The sequence below is a fragment of the Symphalangus syndactylus genome, chromosome 10 (assembly GCF_028878055.3).
Source record: "Symphalangus syndactylus isolate Jambi chromosome 10, NHGRI_mSymSyn1-v2.1_pri, whole genome shotgun sequence".
NCBI classification, from domain to species: domain Eukaryota; kingdom Metazoa; phylum Chordata; class Mammalia; order Primates; family Hylobatidae; genus Symphalangus; species Symphalangus syndactylus.
Window position 1 is genome coordinate 105893585 of NC_072432.2, and position 20149 is coordinate 105913733.

The window sequence follows — 20149 nt, forward strand, 5'->3', positions numbered from 1 at the left end:
CCAGGGGTTCTTCTTTAATGCCTTTAATTTGATCCGCCTCCCTTCATGGAAGGAGAAAAATCCCAGGAGAAATCTCCTACAATGAAGGATGGGAACTGAAATATGGTGAGTCCGGGAGAGGCTGGCTGAGTAGCAATATTCCAGATAAAGGTTTAAAAATGAGGAATCCTCTCCCCATGATTGGCCCTCTTTCATTACATCAGCACCCTTGTTGGGCAGACCAGACTCACTAAGAATGCTTGAACCTACGTAGAAGGAGAGGTGCCTCTCCGTTTGCACAGCAACACAGAGGAGCGACTGTGGCTGGTTTTCCTCAGGGCATCATCAGTCTTTCTCAAGGGATGGGGAGGCTTCCGTACCTAAAGGGTAATTCAGTCACCTTTCAGAACTTCTTAGGCCCTATTATTGGTTTCATTCAGCTTTTTTTTTTTTTTTTTTTTTAACCAGATCACCTATAGAGTTTCGTTATAGAATTTAGGCAAGTGGAAGCCCTTGTTTGTTCTATAATTGAACTTTCTTCATTAGGCCTCAGCCTCACTGTTTTAACTCCTCCAGCCCCACAAAGCTACATCTTCTCTAGCAGCTCCTCCCCTACATTTTTGTCTGCTCAGGCTACTTTCTGAAGGGATCCTAAAGTGCAACTTATCAACATATTAGCTGGCCTGTCATACTATCTAACTTCAGCAATTATCAACTCATGACTAGTTGTTTCATCTGTAGCATCTGCTTCCGTTCCACCAAATTATTTGAATAAAATCCCAGAGATCATATCATTTTATCTGAGCCCCATGGGTCAGTTTTGTAGGGAATGTTTTGAAATATGGACATGTGCCTGAACAGCATGCCCATTCTTTGGTCTTCTGATGGGCCACAGACTTTTCCCCCAAAGCACTGACAGATGAATCATTGAAATTCCAAAATTCTATAGAACATGGTCAGAGTGATTTTAACATAGAAAACTTCTGTGGTTTGGGTAGAATGGATTGGCACAGAAATATACAACAGAATGTTTCTTAATTTTTAATATTTTGGGCTAGTAGTCTAATTTGCAGATTCTGAATCATACAGTATCGCACTTCTACGCATACACACACACACACCCCCCACAAAAAATTTGTTTCCCTACACAACTTTCATTTAATGCTTTCGAGAAAGGGGAATTGGTTGCAGTCTCCTTTGTTGTGTAGAAAACCCCAGTAGATGTGGGCTGCACTCAGTGGCTCATGCCTGTAATCCCAGCACTTTGGGAGACCAACGTGAGAGGATCACTTGAGCCCAGGAATTCAAGACTTGCCTGGGCAACATGGTGAAACCCCATCTCTACAAAAAATACAAAAATTAGCTGGGCGTGGTGGCGTTTGCCTGTGGACCTAGCTACTTGGTAGGCTGAGGTGGGAGGATTGCTTGAGCCCAGGAGGTTGAAGCTGCAGTGAGCTGTGATTGCACCACTGCACACCAGGCTGGGTGACAGAGTGAGACCCTGTCTCAAAAAAAAAAAAAAAAAAAAGAGAAAGAAGGGAGGGAGAGAGAGAGAAGATCTCAGCAGATTATTAGTTCTAGGATTTTTTTTTTCCTAGAATTTTCATTAAAAATATAATTTTGGTTCCCTGTAACAAAGTTGTTTTTTGGGACTTTTTTTTACCTTCACCTCAGTCACCCAACCTCTTCCAATCTGTCTCCAGATCTTCCTTGTAGTATATATTGGGTATAAGGATTAGGGTCATTTATTAGATGAGAAAAGTCTGAAAGAACTGGGAAAGAGAAAACTCTCAAAACTTTGGGGCTGCCATCCAGAGAAGCACCTCTCCTTCTACGTAGGTTCGAGAATTCTTAGTGAGCCTGGTCTGCCCGAGAAGGGTGCTGACATAATGAAGGAGGGCCAATCAAGAGCAAAGAATTCCTCATTTTGAAACCTTTATCTGGAATAAAGGCCTCTCCTGGACTTGCCATATTTTAGTTCCTATCTTTCATTGTAAGAGATTTCTCCTGTGATTCTGCCATGAAGGGAGGCGGGTCAAATTAAAGGCATTAGAAAGAACTCTTGGAAAAGCAGTGCAGGAGCCTGGCTGTTGCCCTGGATGGTGCCTGTGTACCTCCCCACACATGACCTCCTGCCTACTTGTGTTAACATGGAAATTAATACATTTTTAAATGGAATTTTGTTTGCCATCTATTTTCAAAGTCTCCTGAGTCTAGTCCATTATTTTGAGCCAAGTTTAGGAGTATTTTTGAGATCTTTTTTAGGTTTAAAAAGTAAAGTTATATGTGCTTTACAATTTAATGCATAATTTATTATATTTATGCTCACTGTTGGCTAATTAATATATTTTAAGACCAAGCTGGAAGAGAGCCATAACACATCCATTTTTGGAAAGCTTCACTTGTTCTGCAGTTGGACCTTTTCTGGCCTCTTATCATTGTAGTAAAACTCCATTATTGGCACTTAGGTTGATTAACTAACTGCTTGCTGCCACAATGCAGTATAGCACACAAAATGCTGATTCCCAATCTAGCCTTTTATTGGAAGACTGTGAAGAAGCTTTTCTGAAAAACCCTGAAGGAAAACCTCGATTAATCTTTCATCGTTTGGAAGATGGAAAAGTCAGTTCTGACTCTGTCCAGCAATTGATTGATCAAGTTTCTAATCTAAACAAGACCAACAAAGCTAAGGTAAAATTCATAGGCATTTTTGAAAAACATACTTAGCTGAGGGAAAAACTGGAGCAAAGGCCATGAGGTGGGCATGAGCCTGGCATATCTGGGGAGGGGAGAGAAACCAGTGTGGCCGGAACAGATAAGTAAGGGGAGTAGGAGGAGAGGGGGCCTCATTGATTGTGAAGAACCTCGGAGGCCATTTTGAGGATATTAGCTTTTCACTTGGAGTGAGATTGGGAGCTACTGCAGGACTATAAGCAACAGAATGAGGGCTGTCATGATCATCTGACAGTGATCTTTCTGGCTGCCACATTGAGAATAGGTGGTCATTCAGGGGGTAGTGTGCAGAGTCTGAGAACCATTGCCGCCATCCAGGTGAGAGATGCTGGTGGCTCCAAGCAGGGTGGTGGTAGAGGAAATGATGAGAAGTGGTAGGATTCTGAATAAATTTTGACAGTAGAGCCAATAGGATTTCTTAACAGATTGGTTGTGGGTTGTGAGAAAAAGAAATAAATCGCAGTGTGTGGCTAGCAAAAGTATGATCTGTATGATCAGATGGTATTTTGTGCTTTTCTCCCAAGCACAGAGTTCTTCTGTCTACTGACCAAGGATTAGTGTCAAGAGGAGACTTTTTTTTTTAAGAGACAGAGTCTCACTCTGTCACCCAGGCTGGAGTGTGGTGGCATGTTCATATCTCATTGAAGCCTCAAACTCCTGGACTCAGAGATCAAGCAGTCCTCCCACCTCAGCCTCTTGAGTAGCTGGGACTACAGGCACGGGCCACCATGCCTGGCTACTTTGTTAAAATTTTTATAGAGATGGGGACTCATTATGTTGTCCATGCTGCAGGAGGAGACTTTTTATAGTGACTTTTCCTAAGACCATTGGGGAAAGCAAAAAGCTGATGATGGGATGAGAGAAATTTGATCATTCCTAGATGCATGTTGGGATAATTTTTAGAATAGATATTATAGGCTTTTTTTTACTGTACACGGAGACAACTTGGTAAATGTCTGTAGTTAATGTGAATAATACAATTGAAAACAACTCTAGGATTTTTACAGAGTTTTCACTTCCCTGTGCCCAGCCAAGAAATAAAATCAAATATGAATACAAGCATTTTTCTTTCCATCATTTAGTATTGAAAAGATAGCTTGAGAGGAGCATGACACATAAAACTAAAGAGACTAAGACAAAAAGGAAGTGCATTTTTATTATAATTTCCAGAGCCATTTCATTCTTTGTTTTAATTATTGTAGTATCAGCCTAGTCCACTATGTCCCACAAAAAAAGATATTAATTTATCTTTTTTAGTCTATTTATTCTATAACCTTTACTTTAAAAAATTTAGTATGCTAGAAGGATGAGTTTATTTTATAAAATAAGAGTGAAATAAGATCTCTCTGCCATGATTATGAATGTAAATATAGGGTGAATCTCTATGCTTGTTCACTTGGTATGTATTGTAAAATCATTGCCTTATTCTAATTTTCTCAAATATTAGTAGTAGTAAAAGACATGTTCCTACAGATTGGGCATTCTTTCAGCAAACTCAGTAAGACTACATAGTATACCATTTTGCTTTTGTCTTTTATAGAATTATAGCTTTATTGACATAAAATTGGATTTTGATGCATTTTGAAGGGTAAATATGTTGAGTGGTATGGAAACACATAAGAGAAAATTTGGAGACAGGGCAAAAAATATATATACTTCTTTTTTTTTTTTTGAGACGGAGTCTCACTCTGTCTTCCAGGCTGGAGTGCAGTGGAGCGAGCTCGGCTCACTCCAAGCTCCACCTCCCGGGTTCACGCCATTCTCTTGCCTCAACCTCTTGAGTAGCTGGGACTACAGGCACCTGCCACCACGCCCAGCTAATTTTTTGTATTTTTATTAGAGATGGGGTTTCACCATGTTAGCCAGGATGGTCTAGAGCTCCTGACCTCGTGATCCACCCACCTCGACCTCCCAAAGTGCTGGGATTACAGGCATGAGCCACCGCGCCTAGCCTATTTCTTGTTTTATTGCTCCATTTTTCACACTAAATCCCTTGTGTGACCTTGGACAAGTTACTTACTTTGCCTCAGTTTACTCTTCTATAAAATGGGGATAATAGTATCTCCCTCCTAAGGCTGTTGTGAAGATAAATTAGCTAATATGTGTTAAATATTTAGAATAGTTCCTGTCACATAAACAGTATAAAAGTGTTTACCACCACTTCCTTCTGATATTATGGTTTTTCTCATTGTTCTTAAATGATTTTTATCCAGATCATTGATCACTCAGGAGATCCTGCAGAAGGAGTATATAAAACTTATATTTGTGTAGAAAAGATTATTAAACAGGTAAATATGCATTCTCTGTAAGTTTTCATCTAAAATATTTTAAGATCGCTTTCTATAAAATTGATTTTTCCAGAGAAAACCACTTGCTTGTCTTTTTGAACACAGTACCTGAGGAAGGCGCTGTTGTTTCTGTTAGGAGTCCATTCCTGTGGTGTGTTCTTAGTATTACTAGGACCATGTATTAATATCTTTATCTCTCATCTATCTTAGAGGACTATTTGATGCTTCAATACCTAAGCGTAAAACATATTACAAAAGTGCTAGCTAAAAACTATTTGAGAGAAAGTGTTCATTTTATTCAATAGGAAGGCTCCTCTGTGTACCCTTTGAATTTTTATATATTAGGAAAGTCCCTCTCAGGTTTTCCCCCCATGTTATCCCTAACAGAAGAGGGGGATGAAAGCATGCCTCCAGGGGGATGAGAACATGGACCAGGGAGGGGCCTTAAGCTGGAAGTCTCTATGAAGTTTCATGTGCTATCTTGAAAATTTATGTGAGTTATATATGCTGCCTGATATTATGTCTATGTTTGTGTTTAATATAAAAAATAATTTTAAATTATATATTAGAAAAAAATAGTAATAATGATTATTTATTATTCCCCTCTTCCTCAAACAGAATGGGCACAGTGGGAAGATGTACCATGTTTAGCCTGTGGTTGCCCACACCTTCTGACACCTCCCCCAGGCAACCAAAAACCCTATTTGAGAAGTAGGAAGCATGAATATTTATTATTAGAGAAACAGAGTGAGCCCCAAAATGATATGACCTCTGGCAACACATTTTGTATGGTGTTCTCTAGTATAAAGATTGTCTTTATCAAATTTGATCTTCACAATCTTGCAAATTTTAGGACCAAGATAAATTAATTGAGCAGAATGAATGGCAACAAGTGAAAGTGAATGTACTTACCATCATTAGCGCTTCAAGGATAACATGTTTTCGGTAACTTAATATGAAAACTGAATGTGACCGCAGAGATACTTGAGATCAATAAATCACATCTTAGTAATTCCATTCCTATAGCATATTTCCTAGTCATTAGTACTTTATAACTATTCACCAGCCAGATACAACCAAAAATGTTTTGTAACATTTTCAGAAAACAAATTCCATGGGATTCAAATATTCCTTTAATTTTATTTTTATAAAAAGAGGTATTCATTTCTTTTTTGTTTTGTTTTGTTTTGTTTTTTTGTATTTAAAATATTTAATAGTAAATTACAATGTTATTTTTAAAATTCTAATTTTTTTTATTATACTTTAAGTTTTAGGGTACATGTGCACAATGTGCAGGTTTGTTACATATGTATACATGTGCCATGTTGGTGTGCTGCACCCATTAACTCGTCATTTACATTAGGTATATCTCCTAGTGCCATCCCTCCCCGCTCCCCCCACCCTACAACAGTCCCCGGAGTGTGATGTTCCCCTTCCTGTGTCCATGTGTTCTCATTGTTCAATTCCCACCTATGAGTGAGAACATGCAGTGTTTGGTTTTTTGTCCTTGCGATAGTTTACTGAGAATGATGTTTTCCAGTTTCATCCATGTCCCTACAAAGGACATGAACTCATCATTTTTTATGGCTGCATAGTATTCCATGTTGTATATGTGCCACATTCTCTTAATCCAGTCTATCGTTGTTGGACATTTGGGTTGGTTCCAAGTCTTTCCTATTGTGACTAGTGCCGCAGTAAACATACATGTGCATGTGTCTTTATAGCAGCATGATTTATAGTCCTTTGGGTATATACCCAGTAATGGGATGGCTAGGTCAAATGGTATTTCTAGTTCTAGATCACTGAGGAATCGCCACACTGACTTCCACAATGGTTGAACTAGTTTACAGTCCCACCAACAGTGTAAAAGTGTTCCTGTTTCTCCACATCCTCTCCAGCACCTGTTGTTTCCTGACTTTTTAATGATGGCCATTCTAACTGGTGTGAGATGGTGTCTCATTGTGGTTTTGATTTGCATTTCTCTGATGGTCAGTGATGATGAGCATTTTTTCATGTGTTTTTTGGCTGCATAAATGTCTTCTTTTGAGAAGTGTCTGTTCCTGTCCTTGGCCCACTTTTTGATGGGGTTGTTTGTTTTTTTCTTGTAAATTTGTTTGAGTTCATTGTAGATTCTGGATATTACCCCTTTGTCAGATGAGTAGGTTGCAAAAATTTTCTCCCATTTTGTAGGTTGCCTGTTCACTCTGATGGCAGTTTCTTTTGCTGTGCAGAAGCTCTTTAGTTTAATGAGATCCCATTTGTCAATTTTGGCTTTTGTTGCCATTGCTTTTGGTGTTTTAGACATGAAGTCCTTGCCCATGCCTATATCCTGAATGGTATTGCCTAGGTTTTCTTCTAGGGTTTTTATGGTTTTAGGTCTAACATGTAAGTCTTTAATCCATCTTAAATTAATTTTTGTATAAGGTGTAAGGAAGGGATCCAGTTTCAGCTTTCTGCATAGGGCTAGCCAGTTTTCCCAGCACAATTTATTAAATAGGGAATCCTTTCCCCATTTCTTGTTTTTGTCAAGTTTGTCAAAGATCAGATAGTTGTAGATATGCAGCGTTATTTCTGAGGGCTCTGTTCTGTTCCACTGATCTATATCTCTGTTTTGGTACCAGTACCATGCTATTTTGGTTACTGTAGCCTTGTAGTATAGTTTGAAGTCAGGTAGCGTGATGCCTCCAGCTTTGTTCTTTTGGCTTAGGATTGACTTGGCAACGTGGGCTCTTTTTTGGTTCCATATGAACTTTAAAGTAGTTTTTTCCAATTCTGTGAAGAAAGTCATTGGTAGCTTGATGGAGATGGCATTGAATCTATAAATTACCTTGGGCAGTATGGCCATTTTCACGATATTGATTCTTCCAACCCATGAGCATGGAATGTTCTTCCATTTGTTTGTATCCTCTTTTATTTCATTGAGCAGTGGTTTGTAGTTCTCCTTGAAGAGGTCCTTCACATCCCTTGTAAGTTGGATTCCTAGGTATTTTATTGTCTTTGAAGCAATTGTGAATGGGAGTTCACTCATGATTTGGCTCTCTCTTTGTCTGTTATTGGTATATAAGAATGCTTGTGATTTTTGTACATTGATTTTGTATCCTGAGACTTTGCAGAAGTTGCTTATCAGCTTAAGGAGATTTTGGGCTGAGATGATGGGGTTTTCTAGATACACAATCATGTCATCTACAAACAGGGACAATTTGACTTCCTCTTTTCCTAATTGAATACCCTTTATTTCCTTCTCCTGCCTAATTGCCCTGGCCAGAACTTCCTACACTATGTTGAATAGGAGTGGTGAGAGAGGGCATCCCTGTCTTGTGCCAATTTTCAAAGGGAATGCTTCCAGTTTTTGCCCATTCAGTATGATATTGGCTGTGGGTTTGTCATAGATAGCTCTTAATTATTTTGAGATATGTCCCATCAATACCTAATTTATTGAGAGTTTTTAGCATGAAGCGTTGTTGAATTTTGTCTAAGGCCTTTTCTGCATCTGTTGGGATAATCATGTGGTTTTTGTCTTTGGTTCTGTTTATATGCTGGTTTACATTTATTGATTTGCATATGTTGAACCAGCCTTGCATCCAGGGATGAAGCCCACTTGATCATGGTGGATAAGCTTTTTGATGTGCTGCTGGATTCGGTTTGCCAGTATTTTACTGAGGATTTTTGCATCAATGTTCATCAAGGATATTGGTCTAAAATTCTCTTTTTTGGTTGTGTCTCTGCCCGACTTTGGTATCAGGATGATGCTGGCCTCATAAAATGTGTTAGGGAGGATTCCCTCTTTTTCTATTGATTGGAATAGTTTCAGAAGGAATGGTACCAGTTCCTCCTTGTACATCTGGTAGAATTTGGCTGTGAATCCATCTGGTCCTGGACTCTTTGGTTGGTAAGCTATTGATTATTGCCACAATTTCAGAGCCTGTTATTGTTCTATTCAGAGATTCAACTTCTTCCTGATTTAGTCTTGGGAGGGTGTATGTGTCGAGGAATTTATCCATTTCTTCTAGATTTTCTAGTTTATTTGCGTAGAGGTGTTTGTAGTATTCTCTGATGGTAGTTTGTATTTCTGTGGGATCGGTGGTGGTATCCCCTTTATCATTTTTTATTGCATCTATTTGATTCTTCTCTCTTTTCTTCTTTATTAGTCTTGCTAGTGGTCTATCAATTTTCTTGATCTTTTCAAAAAACCAGCTCCTGGATTCATTAATTTTTTGAAGGGTTTTTTGTGTCTTTATTTCCTTCAGTTCTGCTCTGATTTTAGTTATTTCTTGCCTTCTGCTAGCTTTTGAATGTGTTTGCTCTTGCTTTTCTAGTTCTTCTAATTGTGATGTTAGGGTGTCAATTTTGGATCTTTCCTGCTTTCTCTTGTGGGCATTTAGTGCTATAAATTTCCCTCTACACACTGCTTTGAATGTGTCCCAGAGATTCTGGTATGTTGTGTCTTTGTTCTCATTGGTTTCAAAGAACATCTTTATTTCTGCCTTCATTTCGTTATGTACCCCGTAGTCATTCAGGAGCAAGTTGTCCAGTTTCCATGCAGTTGAACGGTTTTGAGTGAGTTTCTTAATCCTGAGTTCTAATTTGATTGCACTGTGGTCTGAGAGACAGTTTGTTATAATTTCTGTTCTTTTACATGTGCTGAGGAGAGCTTTACTTCCAACTATGTAGTCAATTTTGGAATAGGTGTGGTGTGCTGCTGAAAAGAATGTATATTCTGTTGATTTGGAGTGGAGAGTTCTGTAGATGTGTATTAGGTCCGCTTGGTGCAGAGCTGAGTTCTCTTCCTGGGTATCCTTGTTAACTTTCTGTCTCGTTGATCTGTCTAATGTTGACAGTGGGGTGTTAAAGTCTCCTATTATTATTGTGTGGGAGTCTAAGTCTCTTTGTAGGTCACTCAGGACTTGCTTTATGAATCTGGGTGCTTCTGTATTGGGTGCATATATATTTAGGATAGTTAGCTCTTCTTGTTGAATTGATGCCTTTAGCATTATGTAATGGCCTTCTTTGTCTCTTTTGATCTTTGTTGGTTTAAAGTCTGTTTTATCAGAGACTAGGATTGCAACCCCTGCCTTTTTTTATTTCTTTTACTTGTTTTTAAATTAGTGATTTTTTTATAGTTATCAGTTTGTTCTTGTAGGTATTATACAAAGGCTGTGTGTTTGAACTTGCCCTCCTGAAAGTAGGTGAAGCCCACTTAGCGCCTGGGTGACCTTGCTGTAAGATCTTTATTTTCTTCATTCATTTTTGTGTGGTTGTTCTTTGTGTTCAGGACATACTGGGTTTTGAGAACACAGACCTGGAGACTAAGGATTTGGGCAGTGAGGATTCCATTCCAGAAGAAGATGATTTTGGTGATGTTCTGTGGGACATACATGATGAACAAGAGCAAATGGAAACTTTTCAGCAGGCTTCTAATTCAGCCCATGAGTTAGGATTTGAGAAAGTAAGTGCTTGGAATATTATTCCAACAAAGATCTGTCACCACTTAAAAGCTGTATTATGATTGTATTTTCATCTAAATATAGTTAAGGTTTATGATTATATTAGTTGTCTAATCTCATGGCTTGATTATCCATGTTGAGACATGCTTAGGTTTGTGTCATAAGAAAGATATGTGAGATTCAAACGTGCTTATAAAGACCAAACATTTTTAGTTACAGACTAGAATTTATCAACCACATGTTTATTATGCCACCATCTGCAACTCACTCAGACCAGGATTAGGATAGCTAGGAAACTCGATAAGGATAGTGAGGCTGAGGCCAGGTGCCGTGGCTTGTGCATGTAATCTCAACACTTTGGGAGGCTGAGACAAGCAGATTGCTTTAAGCCCAGGAGTTTGAAACTAGCCTGAGCAACATGGCAAAACCTTGTTTCTACAAAAAATACAAAAGTTAACGAGGCATGCACCTGTAATCCCAGCTACTTGGGAGGCTGAGGTGGATCAATTGAGCACAGGAGGTCAAGGTTGCAGTGAGCCATGACCACACCGCTGCACTCCAGCCTGGGTAACAGAGCAAGACCCTGTCTTTAAAAAAAAAAAAAAGAAAGAAAAGAGAAGAAACAATAGTAAGTCTCTCTGTTCTTCCAATTCTTGAATCAAAATATTACATTCAGAAAACAAAGCATAGTAGTTCATGAAATAGGCAAATAAGTCCTTCTTTATCAGTCTTATCAACATCCTTAAATATCTAAACAAATTATCAGAACTTGAAATATACAATGAAATCCCTGTGCAAGTTAAAAAAAAGTAATACTTAGTTGAAAATTAATGTAAGAACTAATATTTTAAAGAATATTATAGTAGCTAATATTAACAGTTGTATTTTTACAGAACTTTTTGAATTTAGACTGCCTGTTAATGTCCTGGTTCCATCATTTACTAACTAGATTTCTTCAAGTTACTTGGCCACTCTAAACTTTGACTTTCTTGGCTGTAAAATGAGGATAACTAATAGTACCTACCTCATAGGTACTTGTTGCAAGGATTAAATCAGATAATGCACATAAAGTGCTTAGCACAATACCTGGCACATGATAAATGTTAGTCGTTATTTAATGAGAAGTATTGCTATTGTTATTTTATAAATAAAGAAACCGAGGTTCAGATTAGGGTTTGCCTAAGAGTACACAATGAGTAGATTGCAGATGTGGGAGTTGAACCTAGTTCTTTTCTGGCTCCAGATCCTATGGTTTTTCTTTTATAGCCAGGGGTCTTAACTTGGGAAGCATGGATCCTATAAATGGGCTTTCTGTGGGACCATGAACTAAGTTCTTAGGACTTATGAGGTAGTAAATCAAGACTTTCTTTTCTCCTTCAGAAGGGTCATTTCTATTCAAATTATTTGAGTTCCTGGGGAATATATTCTTTAGAGATATAATTTTTGTGCTTGTTAATTAAATATAACAAGTAGAAAAATTGATTGAAAAACTATACCAAGTAATTCATTATAGTTGCTGGAGAATTGTGTTATTCTAAAGCAAGCCTAAAGCTGGCTGCAAACTACTTACTATACACTTTTTAAAATTCCTCATCAGCTATCATTTAGACCACTGGTACACTGAAGAAAAACTCAAGTCTCAAGATAATTTTTGAAACTCCTTAATAAGTACTAAGATATTTTGGTTTTTGAGTGTGTCCTTTATAGCTTTGAACCGGTTTTGAGTTTCTGGGGAAAGCTTGGGAAATAGGAATTCTTGGACTTTACGCTGAACTCACTTAGTTTCAAAAAGATCTCAGGCAGCCTAGGCTAACCTGATTGTCCTGGCAGGTTGGGAGACTCCAAGTCCCCAGACAAAACCTGCTCTTATTTGGACCTTTTCTCAGCAACCCTGAGAAACTGAGGTGATTCCCAGGACAGGTGTTTATTCCTCTGACCGGGAGATCTAGGTGGCCTGCTAGTACCTTCAAGGTCTTCTGCGGTATTTTCTGTGATTTGGGGGCTACAGTGAGCTCCCTGAAACATTCTGCAAACATTTGAGTGTTGCAAAACCCCACAGGGACTTGAAATGTTGTCCTTTACCCATTAATTTACAGCAATATTATGTGTAGAAGAAATTGGGGCCCATTCTTTTTTTTTTTTTTTTTGTTGAGACGGAGTCTTGTGCTCTGTCACCCATGGGGGCTGGAGTGCGGTAGCGCGATCTCGGCTCACTGCAAGCTCCGCCTCCTGGGTTCACGCCATTCTCTTGCCTTAGCCTCCTGAGTAGCTGGGACTACAGGCGCCCGCCACCACGCTCGGCTAATTTTGGTTTTGTATTTTTAGTAGAGACAGGATTTCACTGTGTTAGCCAGGTGAAATGATCTTATGATCCGCCCGCTTCGGATCTCCTGACCTTATGATCCGCCTGCTTCGGCCTCCCAAGTGCTGGGATTACAGGCGTGAGCCACCGCGCCCGGCCGGTTGAGGCCCATTCTTAGTTTACTAGTTGAGTCATGTTTTTGCCAGCCATAAAAATAGGCAATTATGAGAGTGCTGTCAACTAAAAGTAGATTTCATTTTCTCACGCAGCTTTTCTCCAGTATTTTCAAAGAATAATCAGAAGTTGATTCTTCAGTAGTCTCAGAGGCATGTGCTTCCTTACAATGTAAATTCATTTTTTTTTTTCTAGTATTACCAGCGCCTTAATGATCTAGTGGCAGCACCAGCCCCGATTCCACCTCTTCTGGTGTCTGGTGGACCAGGTTCTGGGAAGTCTCTTCTTTTATCAAAGTGGTATGCTGCAGTGCAATTAAATTATTGTTGTCATTGTTTGAATTACTGAATCTATTCAACAAAATGTATTGCATGCCTGCCTTCCTGCACAGCCTACCCTAAAGAAAGTAAAAAGGACTAAAACAATAGGTTCATGCCCTGAAATGCATAGAATTTGGATGTTAGAGAGAAGACACAGAATGAGAAAGGAATAGGAAGCATGAACATTTGTGATTATGTACAGAAATCACATAAGTAACAGCTATGGGAGTGCTATGTAAGGAAGTGATCATATGTGATATGTCATATAAGACATGTTATTAAGTGGATTGTAGAGTAATGTGCCTTTATTTTTAATTATTGCCTTTATTTAAAAGTTTCATTGATACTTTAAATACTTGAAACAAGACAAAAGCAGGCTAGTTAGAGTGAAATACATTCTACAGAACATCAAAATTAAGGATAACCTTTACCATGAGTGCAATCTAGTTTTTTAAATTATGGACTAAGTTTCATATAAGCTAATAAACTTTATTATTTCGTTATGTTATTTAAAAACAAGCAGTAAAAATATTTTCTTTCATTCATAATTATTTACATTGAAGGGTTAGCATATGTAGTTGTTTCCTTTTTATTACCCTTTTATTTAAAGTTATGTTTGGAAAATAATATTTTTGTACCTAACAAATTTTCCTCTAGTAGGAATTTTTAATTAAAAGTTAATGCTTATTTTACTAATACCTTACCCTCATATGTAAAGTACTTTGGTTTCTGTTAATTAACATCTATTTATAATTAAAATGAATCTACAATTTTTTAAAAGATTATTTAGAAGGATCTAAAAGTGGAGTAAAAACAGAAATCTCCATATTTATTTAAAAGTAACTGACCATCTGATTGCTCAATTAGGCAACATTTGATGTTTACTGCATTGTGAATTCTTTTTTTATTGACAGTCAAGGAACTTTATCGGTTTTATAAAAGTTCTGTCTTTTTCTTTCAGGATTCAATTACAACAGAAGAATTCCCCCAACACACTGATTCTTTCCCATTTTGTGGGAAGGCCCATGTCAACCAGCTCAGAGTCCTCCTTGATTATTAAACGACTAACTCTAAAGGTATAGTATCCCATCTTTTGGAATTACAGAATTTTATTTAGATTCAGAAATTGTTGGGACTAATAAGTACCTACTGGTAAACCAGTTTTCAGTATTATCCACCTGTTTTGGTTTTGTATAAGGTTAAAAATAATATTCGATACAATCAGGTCCTCTTGGTGACTTGATTTTGGTTTATAAAAAAGTGAGAATAGAAATATTTCCCCCAGCTCCATAACTACTTCAGTAACTATGTGTAACTACTTCAGTTTGGGTATGTTCTTATCTTGTAGTTGATGCAGCACTCTTGGTCAGTCTCTGCTCTGACACTGGATCCTGCTAAGCTTCTGGAAGAATTTCCACGTTGGCTGGAAAAACTCTCTGCTCGTCATCAAGGCAGCATCATCATCGTTATTGATTCTATAGATCAAGTTCAGGTACCGTTTTCCATTTGTTACCTGTTGATACACTCAGAGATGCAAATTCAGTAATAGCTAGAGCAGGCATTTAAATTACATGTTTGTGAGAAGAAAATATGATGTTATTTTTTGTATTTCTGCTTTATTTCTAGGGAGGAAACATGGATTAAAAAAATATATCATATGCCCACAGACACTAATATCTTATTGAGAAAGACCAACTGAATTTACACAATTAACAAAGACTATTCATTTTGACATATTTTTAGGGCCTTGACATTTCCTGACGTGTCCAGAGTTCAAATTGGTGATAATAATGTTTTGCTACTTGTTCTTTTAAAATTCTAAAATAAATCACCCCAAAATAAGATTTTTGTCCTTAATAAGATAAACTTAATGAGAATTTCATTTTATATGGGGAGCTATTATTGGATTGTTTTGAAATATTTTGATTAATAGATTGAATTTTGTTTTTATATTTTTAAGCAAGTTGAAAAACACATGAAATGGCTGATAGATCCACTGCCAGTGAATGTAAGAGTAATTGTTTCTGTGAATGTAGAAACATGCCCTCCAGCATGGAGGTACGATGCCAACTTTAGTTCTTTCAGAGTACATGAAATGTTTTAAGTACAAACAAGGAAAGGTTTTTAATATGCATTTATGGTTTTCATGTTTTTTATGTAACTTGCAGTGAGGATGGGGAGAAATGGGTGAATTTATGAAAAAAAATTCAATCTATAGGATTGTATAGATGGTGTGAGCCTGTAATCCCAGCACTTTGGGATGCCGAGGTGGGTGGATCACTTGAGGCCAGCAGTTTGAGACCAGCCTGGCCAACATGGTGAAACCCATCTCTACTAAAAATACAAAAATTGGCCAGGCATGGTGGTGGGTGCTTGTAATCCCATCTACTCGGGAGGCTAAGGCAGAAGAATCGCTTGAACCCAGGAGGTGGAGGTTGTAGTGAGCCGAGATCGTGCCACTGCACTCCAGCCTGGGCGACAAGAGTGAAACTCCATCTCAAAAAACAAACAAATGGTTGGGCGCAGTGGCTCATGCCTGTAATCCCAACACTTCGGGAGGCCAAGGCGGGTGGATCAGGAGGTCAGGAGTTCGAGACCAGCCTGGCCAACAGTGAAGCCCCGCTTCTACTAAAAATATAAAAAATTAGCCAGACGTGGTGGTGGGCGCCTGTAATCCTAGCTACTTGGGAGGCTGAGACAGGAGAATCACTTGAACCTGGGAGGCAGAGGTTGCAGTGAGCCGAGATGGCACTACTGCACACCAGCCTGGGCAACAGTACAAGACTCTGCCTCAAAAAAAAAAAAGTAGTAGAGCAATTGGATCCCATGGAGCAGTGTTTCTCAACCTGTTTTTGCTCCTATAAGGAGCCATTTTAGACATTTTATTTGTAATTGCCTCCCGCAAGAAATTTTAATACCACACACATACTGTATATCAGCTTGTGTAGATAGATATGTGTGTCTATGTGTACTTTATACATAAAAAGAGTAAGTTTTTTCACTCCCCCACAAATGCAATTTTCACTACCATATCGAGAATGTATATTGTAATAGTTAAATTTCAGTTGCATTACAAGTGCTTGTGGACAATAATTGTGTCTGGTGCCACTCCTCATAGATACTCATACCTATGCTTAGTTTTACTGATAGTATGGAACATAGAACTAGAAATGTTTTACCATGTAACTAATGTATATACTGTTTATTTTATCACACTGTTTGTTGTGATTCATTGCTGAAAGTAATGATACACATATTAGAATGAGTGAGATATATTAATTACTTAATATGATTAATAGACATTAGTTTTGCTTATTTTACAAAAGCAGCATAAAAAGTTAATTCCTGTGGTGGATTTTAAATTATGTTATGGGTAATTACAGTTCTTGTTGTATTATTAAAATTTCATTTTTCTTTTCTTTAAATAAAAGGTTGTGGCCTACACTTCATCTTGATCCCTTAAGTCCAAAAGATGCAAAATCTGTTATAATTGCAGAATGCCACTCTGTAGACATTAAATTGAGTAAAGAGCAGGTGTGTATTTTTCATTTTGATGCAATCTTCTACTCTTATCTTTCCTATGAAACATCTTATGTGAGACTTAAAATTCAATATAGGGGATCTGTTATAAGGAAAGTTGGAGTTTAGTAATTACTCTTGTAAATGTATTGCCTCTTAAACTAATGATAGGTAGAAAAGAAGCAATAAAAAGATTTTGGTCTTAAGGTTGACTTTAGTATATAATATTAAGCAGGTATTTTAAAAGCAAAAGAGCATTTTCATACTGGCCACATCTGTGGTCTGCAGTTGGAAGGCTGCCCACAGCTGAGGAGCCACCACTGCATGGTGTGATGTCACGGATGGCAGCAATAGTGTTACTTCTGTCGGGGTACTTGTTGATGGCTGGGTAGTAGAGACCGCTTAATTCCAGGGTGGTTTTTGTATTTCTGTTTTGTTTTTCTTGGTAAACTGGTGCAGGAGAAGAAGCTAGAACGACACTGTCGTTCTGCTACAACCTGCAATGCCCTTTATGTCACCCTTTTCGGCAAAATGATCGCGCGGTAAGTGGTGGTTATTTTACATGATCTTCTGCATGTTTTGTGTTTGCTGCAGACCCTTTCTCACCCTGCAAAACTGAGAACTGATCACTACACCAGTCTGTTGAGCCACTCAGATTTTATTTGAATAGTGATACTAACATTTGTGAGAACATGGCTTACAGGTACCTACTGCCCATGATTGTCAGAACTTGATAGATTTGTCTAATTTTCTTCACACTAATCTGTTCCCTATTGGAGGTTGCAAAAGAAAGCCATCCTCACTCTCATTTGTGGCCCCTAGCTTTGGGAAAGTGAAGGAAACAACTGAGGGTTACGATATTATTTCAGGTGTCTTTGAATATCAGGAGGTAGATATATGGATATGAATTTTTAATTGTCTCTGTTCTCAAGTCCTGATAAAGTTTTTATTATAAAATAGTTCTATTTTAGATATCCATTAGTAATCTGCCTTTAGATAAGCATTAGGGTATCACTACTTTCATTTCCTCAGTATAGCTTTACCCTATTGTATCTATTCTCAAACATTAGAATGTTTTACTACTTTTATTTCTTCTTCAGTATAGCATCACTCTACTTTGTCTTTTCTCAATCTGAGGTAAAAAAAAGATTAATACATATTTTGTTATTCATTGCAATAGATGGCAATTCTAGCACACATATTTCCAGACACCAAATCTAGTACTTCTTGTCTCTTTATTCCATGTTCTCATCTTGAGCACCAAATTTGAAATAAAAAAATCTTCTGAAACTTTACGTTGCCCACGATATTTCACCTTTGTTTTTGTTTTTGAGACAGTGTCTCACTCTCTGTTGCCCAGGCTAGAGAGCAGAGGCTTGATCTCGGCTCACTGTAACTTCTGCCTTCCAGACTCAAGCGATCCTCCCACCTCAGCCTCTTGAGTAGCTGGGACTACAGGAGCACACCACCATGCCTGGCTTATTTTTGTATTTTTGGTAGAAGCAGGGTTGTGCCATGATTGCCAGGCTGGTCTTGAACTCCTGGGCTCAAGCAATCTACCTGCTTAGCCTCCCAAAGTGCTGGGATTACAGCATGTGAGCCACTGTACCCAGCCTGCCTGTGATATTTCCACCGTCCTTTTCCACTGTTAGTTGTGGCAACACATCTGGCCTCTGTGAACATCAGTGATACGATGAGTATGATTCAAGAGTGTGAGTCATTTTTCATACATTTAATAGTGTTCATTGAAAGTATCTATTTTACTGTTTTTATTTTTGAAAGTACCTATTTTAAAGAGACTATGAACCCTTTGTTTTTTCTCTTTGTACATCTTTATATTATTTTTAAAAACTGGTAAATATTGGGTAATCTTTTAAAACAAACCCACCTATTTAATGATTTTCTTTAGCCTTGTGTTTTCAAAATTCTGGCTCCACACAAATTTAATTTGCATGGCTAACTAACAATACTTTTCATCGTTTCCCTGCTTCCTGTATGTAGGTGGCATGCTTCTGGATAATAAGAACCATGTCTAACTCATTTTTGTGTTCCATAATGCATAGTAATTGCTTGACAAATAATAGATTTCAGCATGTTTATTGCACTGAATTAAATTATATATAGTAAAATAAACCCAATGACTCTAGCAGCCCCATTAAACTACCACTTTCCTGTATCATGTTTTATTGAATTTGTTATTGGTTGCAGTACAAAAAATAGAGTTCACATTGTTTTTAATCGATCTCAAAATTTTCACAGATGTTGGCAATCTGTAAGAAATTAAATCTCTTCTCAATTCCAGCAGTGCTGGGAGAGCAGGCAATTTAGATAAAATCCTTCATCAGTGTTTCCAGTGTCAAGATACTGTTTCATTATATCGACTTGTTCTGCACTCCATCCAGGAATCCATGGCAAATGATGTGGATAAAGAGCTAATGAAGCAGGTAAAATGTAATAAACTTATAAAAAGGAATGTTAGTTTGCTTTGTGTGTGTGTGAATGGAAATAAATAACAATTCTTTTAAAATTTGTGCTTAAATATGTTTCAGGCATATGCAGGAATGCTGATAGCCATAGTGTGCTTGTGGAAATTTGTGTTTTCCTGATTATCATTGAGATTTATCATCTTTTCATGTTATTGGCTATCCTTTTTTTCTGAATTGCTGGTTCAAATCTTTACCCATTTTTTAACTGGGTCGTTTGTCTTTTCCTTATCGATCCGTAGGTGTCTTAAATGTTCTGCATACTGAAAACAAATCCTTTATTAGAAAATTTGCAAATAAATGTCTTTTTCCTGTTTGTTTCTTGTCTTTTAACTGTATAGTATCATTCATTATGGTTTCATTCATTATAAAAGCTTTGTTTCATATATATATGTATACACACACACACACACACACACACATAATTTCCTTCAAAAAGTTTTATAGTTTTTTCTTTGTGTGTGAAGTCCTTAACTCTTGTTGGTATCTTTTTGTTTATTGTGTGAGGAAGGAATCTACTTTTTAATCCTCTGTCATATGGATAATTAATTGTTCTTTTTACTAAATAATACATCTCTTCTCATTTGCAATGCCAACTGACAAATATCAAGCTCACAAATAAATGTGGGTCTGTTTCTAGGCTCTTCTGTTCTGATTTTGCCTATTCTTTGCCAGCACCATACTGCTTAGTTGTTAGAACTTTAAAGTAAGCTTTGGTAGTTACTTGGGTAAACCTTCTTTTATTATTATTCTTCACAATTGCCTTGTCTAATTTTCCATATATGTATTTTTAGAATTAAGTGCTATGTAATTAAAATAACATTGTAGTTTTTTGTTGATGTATTCAATTTTGGTTTTTGAAAATATATGTATATCTAGCAACCTCATAGTTTGAACCTGGATTTTT

At 37.5% G+C, this 20149-nt stretch overlaps 1 protein-coding gene across 4 annotated transcripts in view; it reads left to right on the forward strand.

Annotated features, from left to right (window-relative positions):
* The window catches only part of NPHP3 (nephrocystin 3), a 44723-nt gene that overhangs the window by 11705 nt on the left and 12869 nt on the right, over window positions 1–20149 (forward strand). For 3 of the 4 annotated variants that reach the window (XM_055295414.2, XM_055295416.2, XM_055295417.2), the window contains exons 7-16: window positions 2514–2670; window positions 4926–5000; window positions 10273–10446; window positions 13116–13219; window positions 14202–14316; window positions 14589–14732; window positions 15201–15298; window positions 16672–16774; window positions 17219–17301; window positions 19062–19203. In XM_055295414.2, the coding sequence (XP_055151389.1) occupies window positions 2514–2670; window positions 4926–5000; window positions 10273–10446; window positions 13116–13219; window positions 14202–14316; window positions 14589–14732; window positions 15201–15298; window positions 16672–16774; window positions 17219–17301; window positions 19062–19203 (1195 nt within the window). The remainder of the gene's footprint in view (window positions 1–2513; window positions 2671–4925; window positions 5001–10272; window positions 10447–13115; window positions 13220–14201; window positions 14317–14588; window positions 14733–15200; window positions 15299–16671; window positions 16775–17218; window positions 17302–19061; window positions 19204–20149) is intronic. The other variant, XM_055295415.2, reaches the window with a different exon arrangement.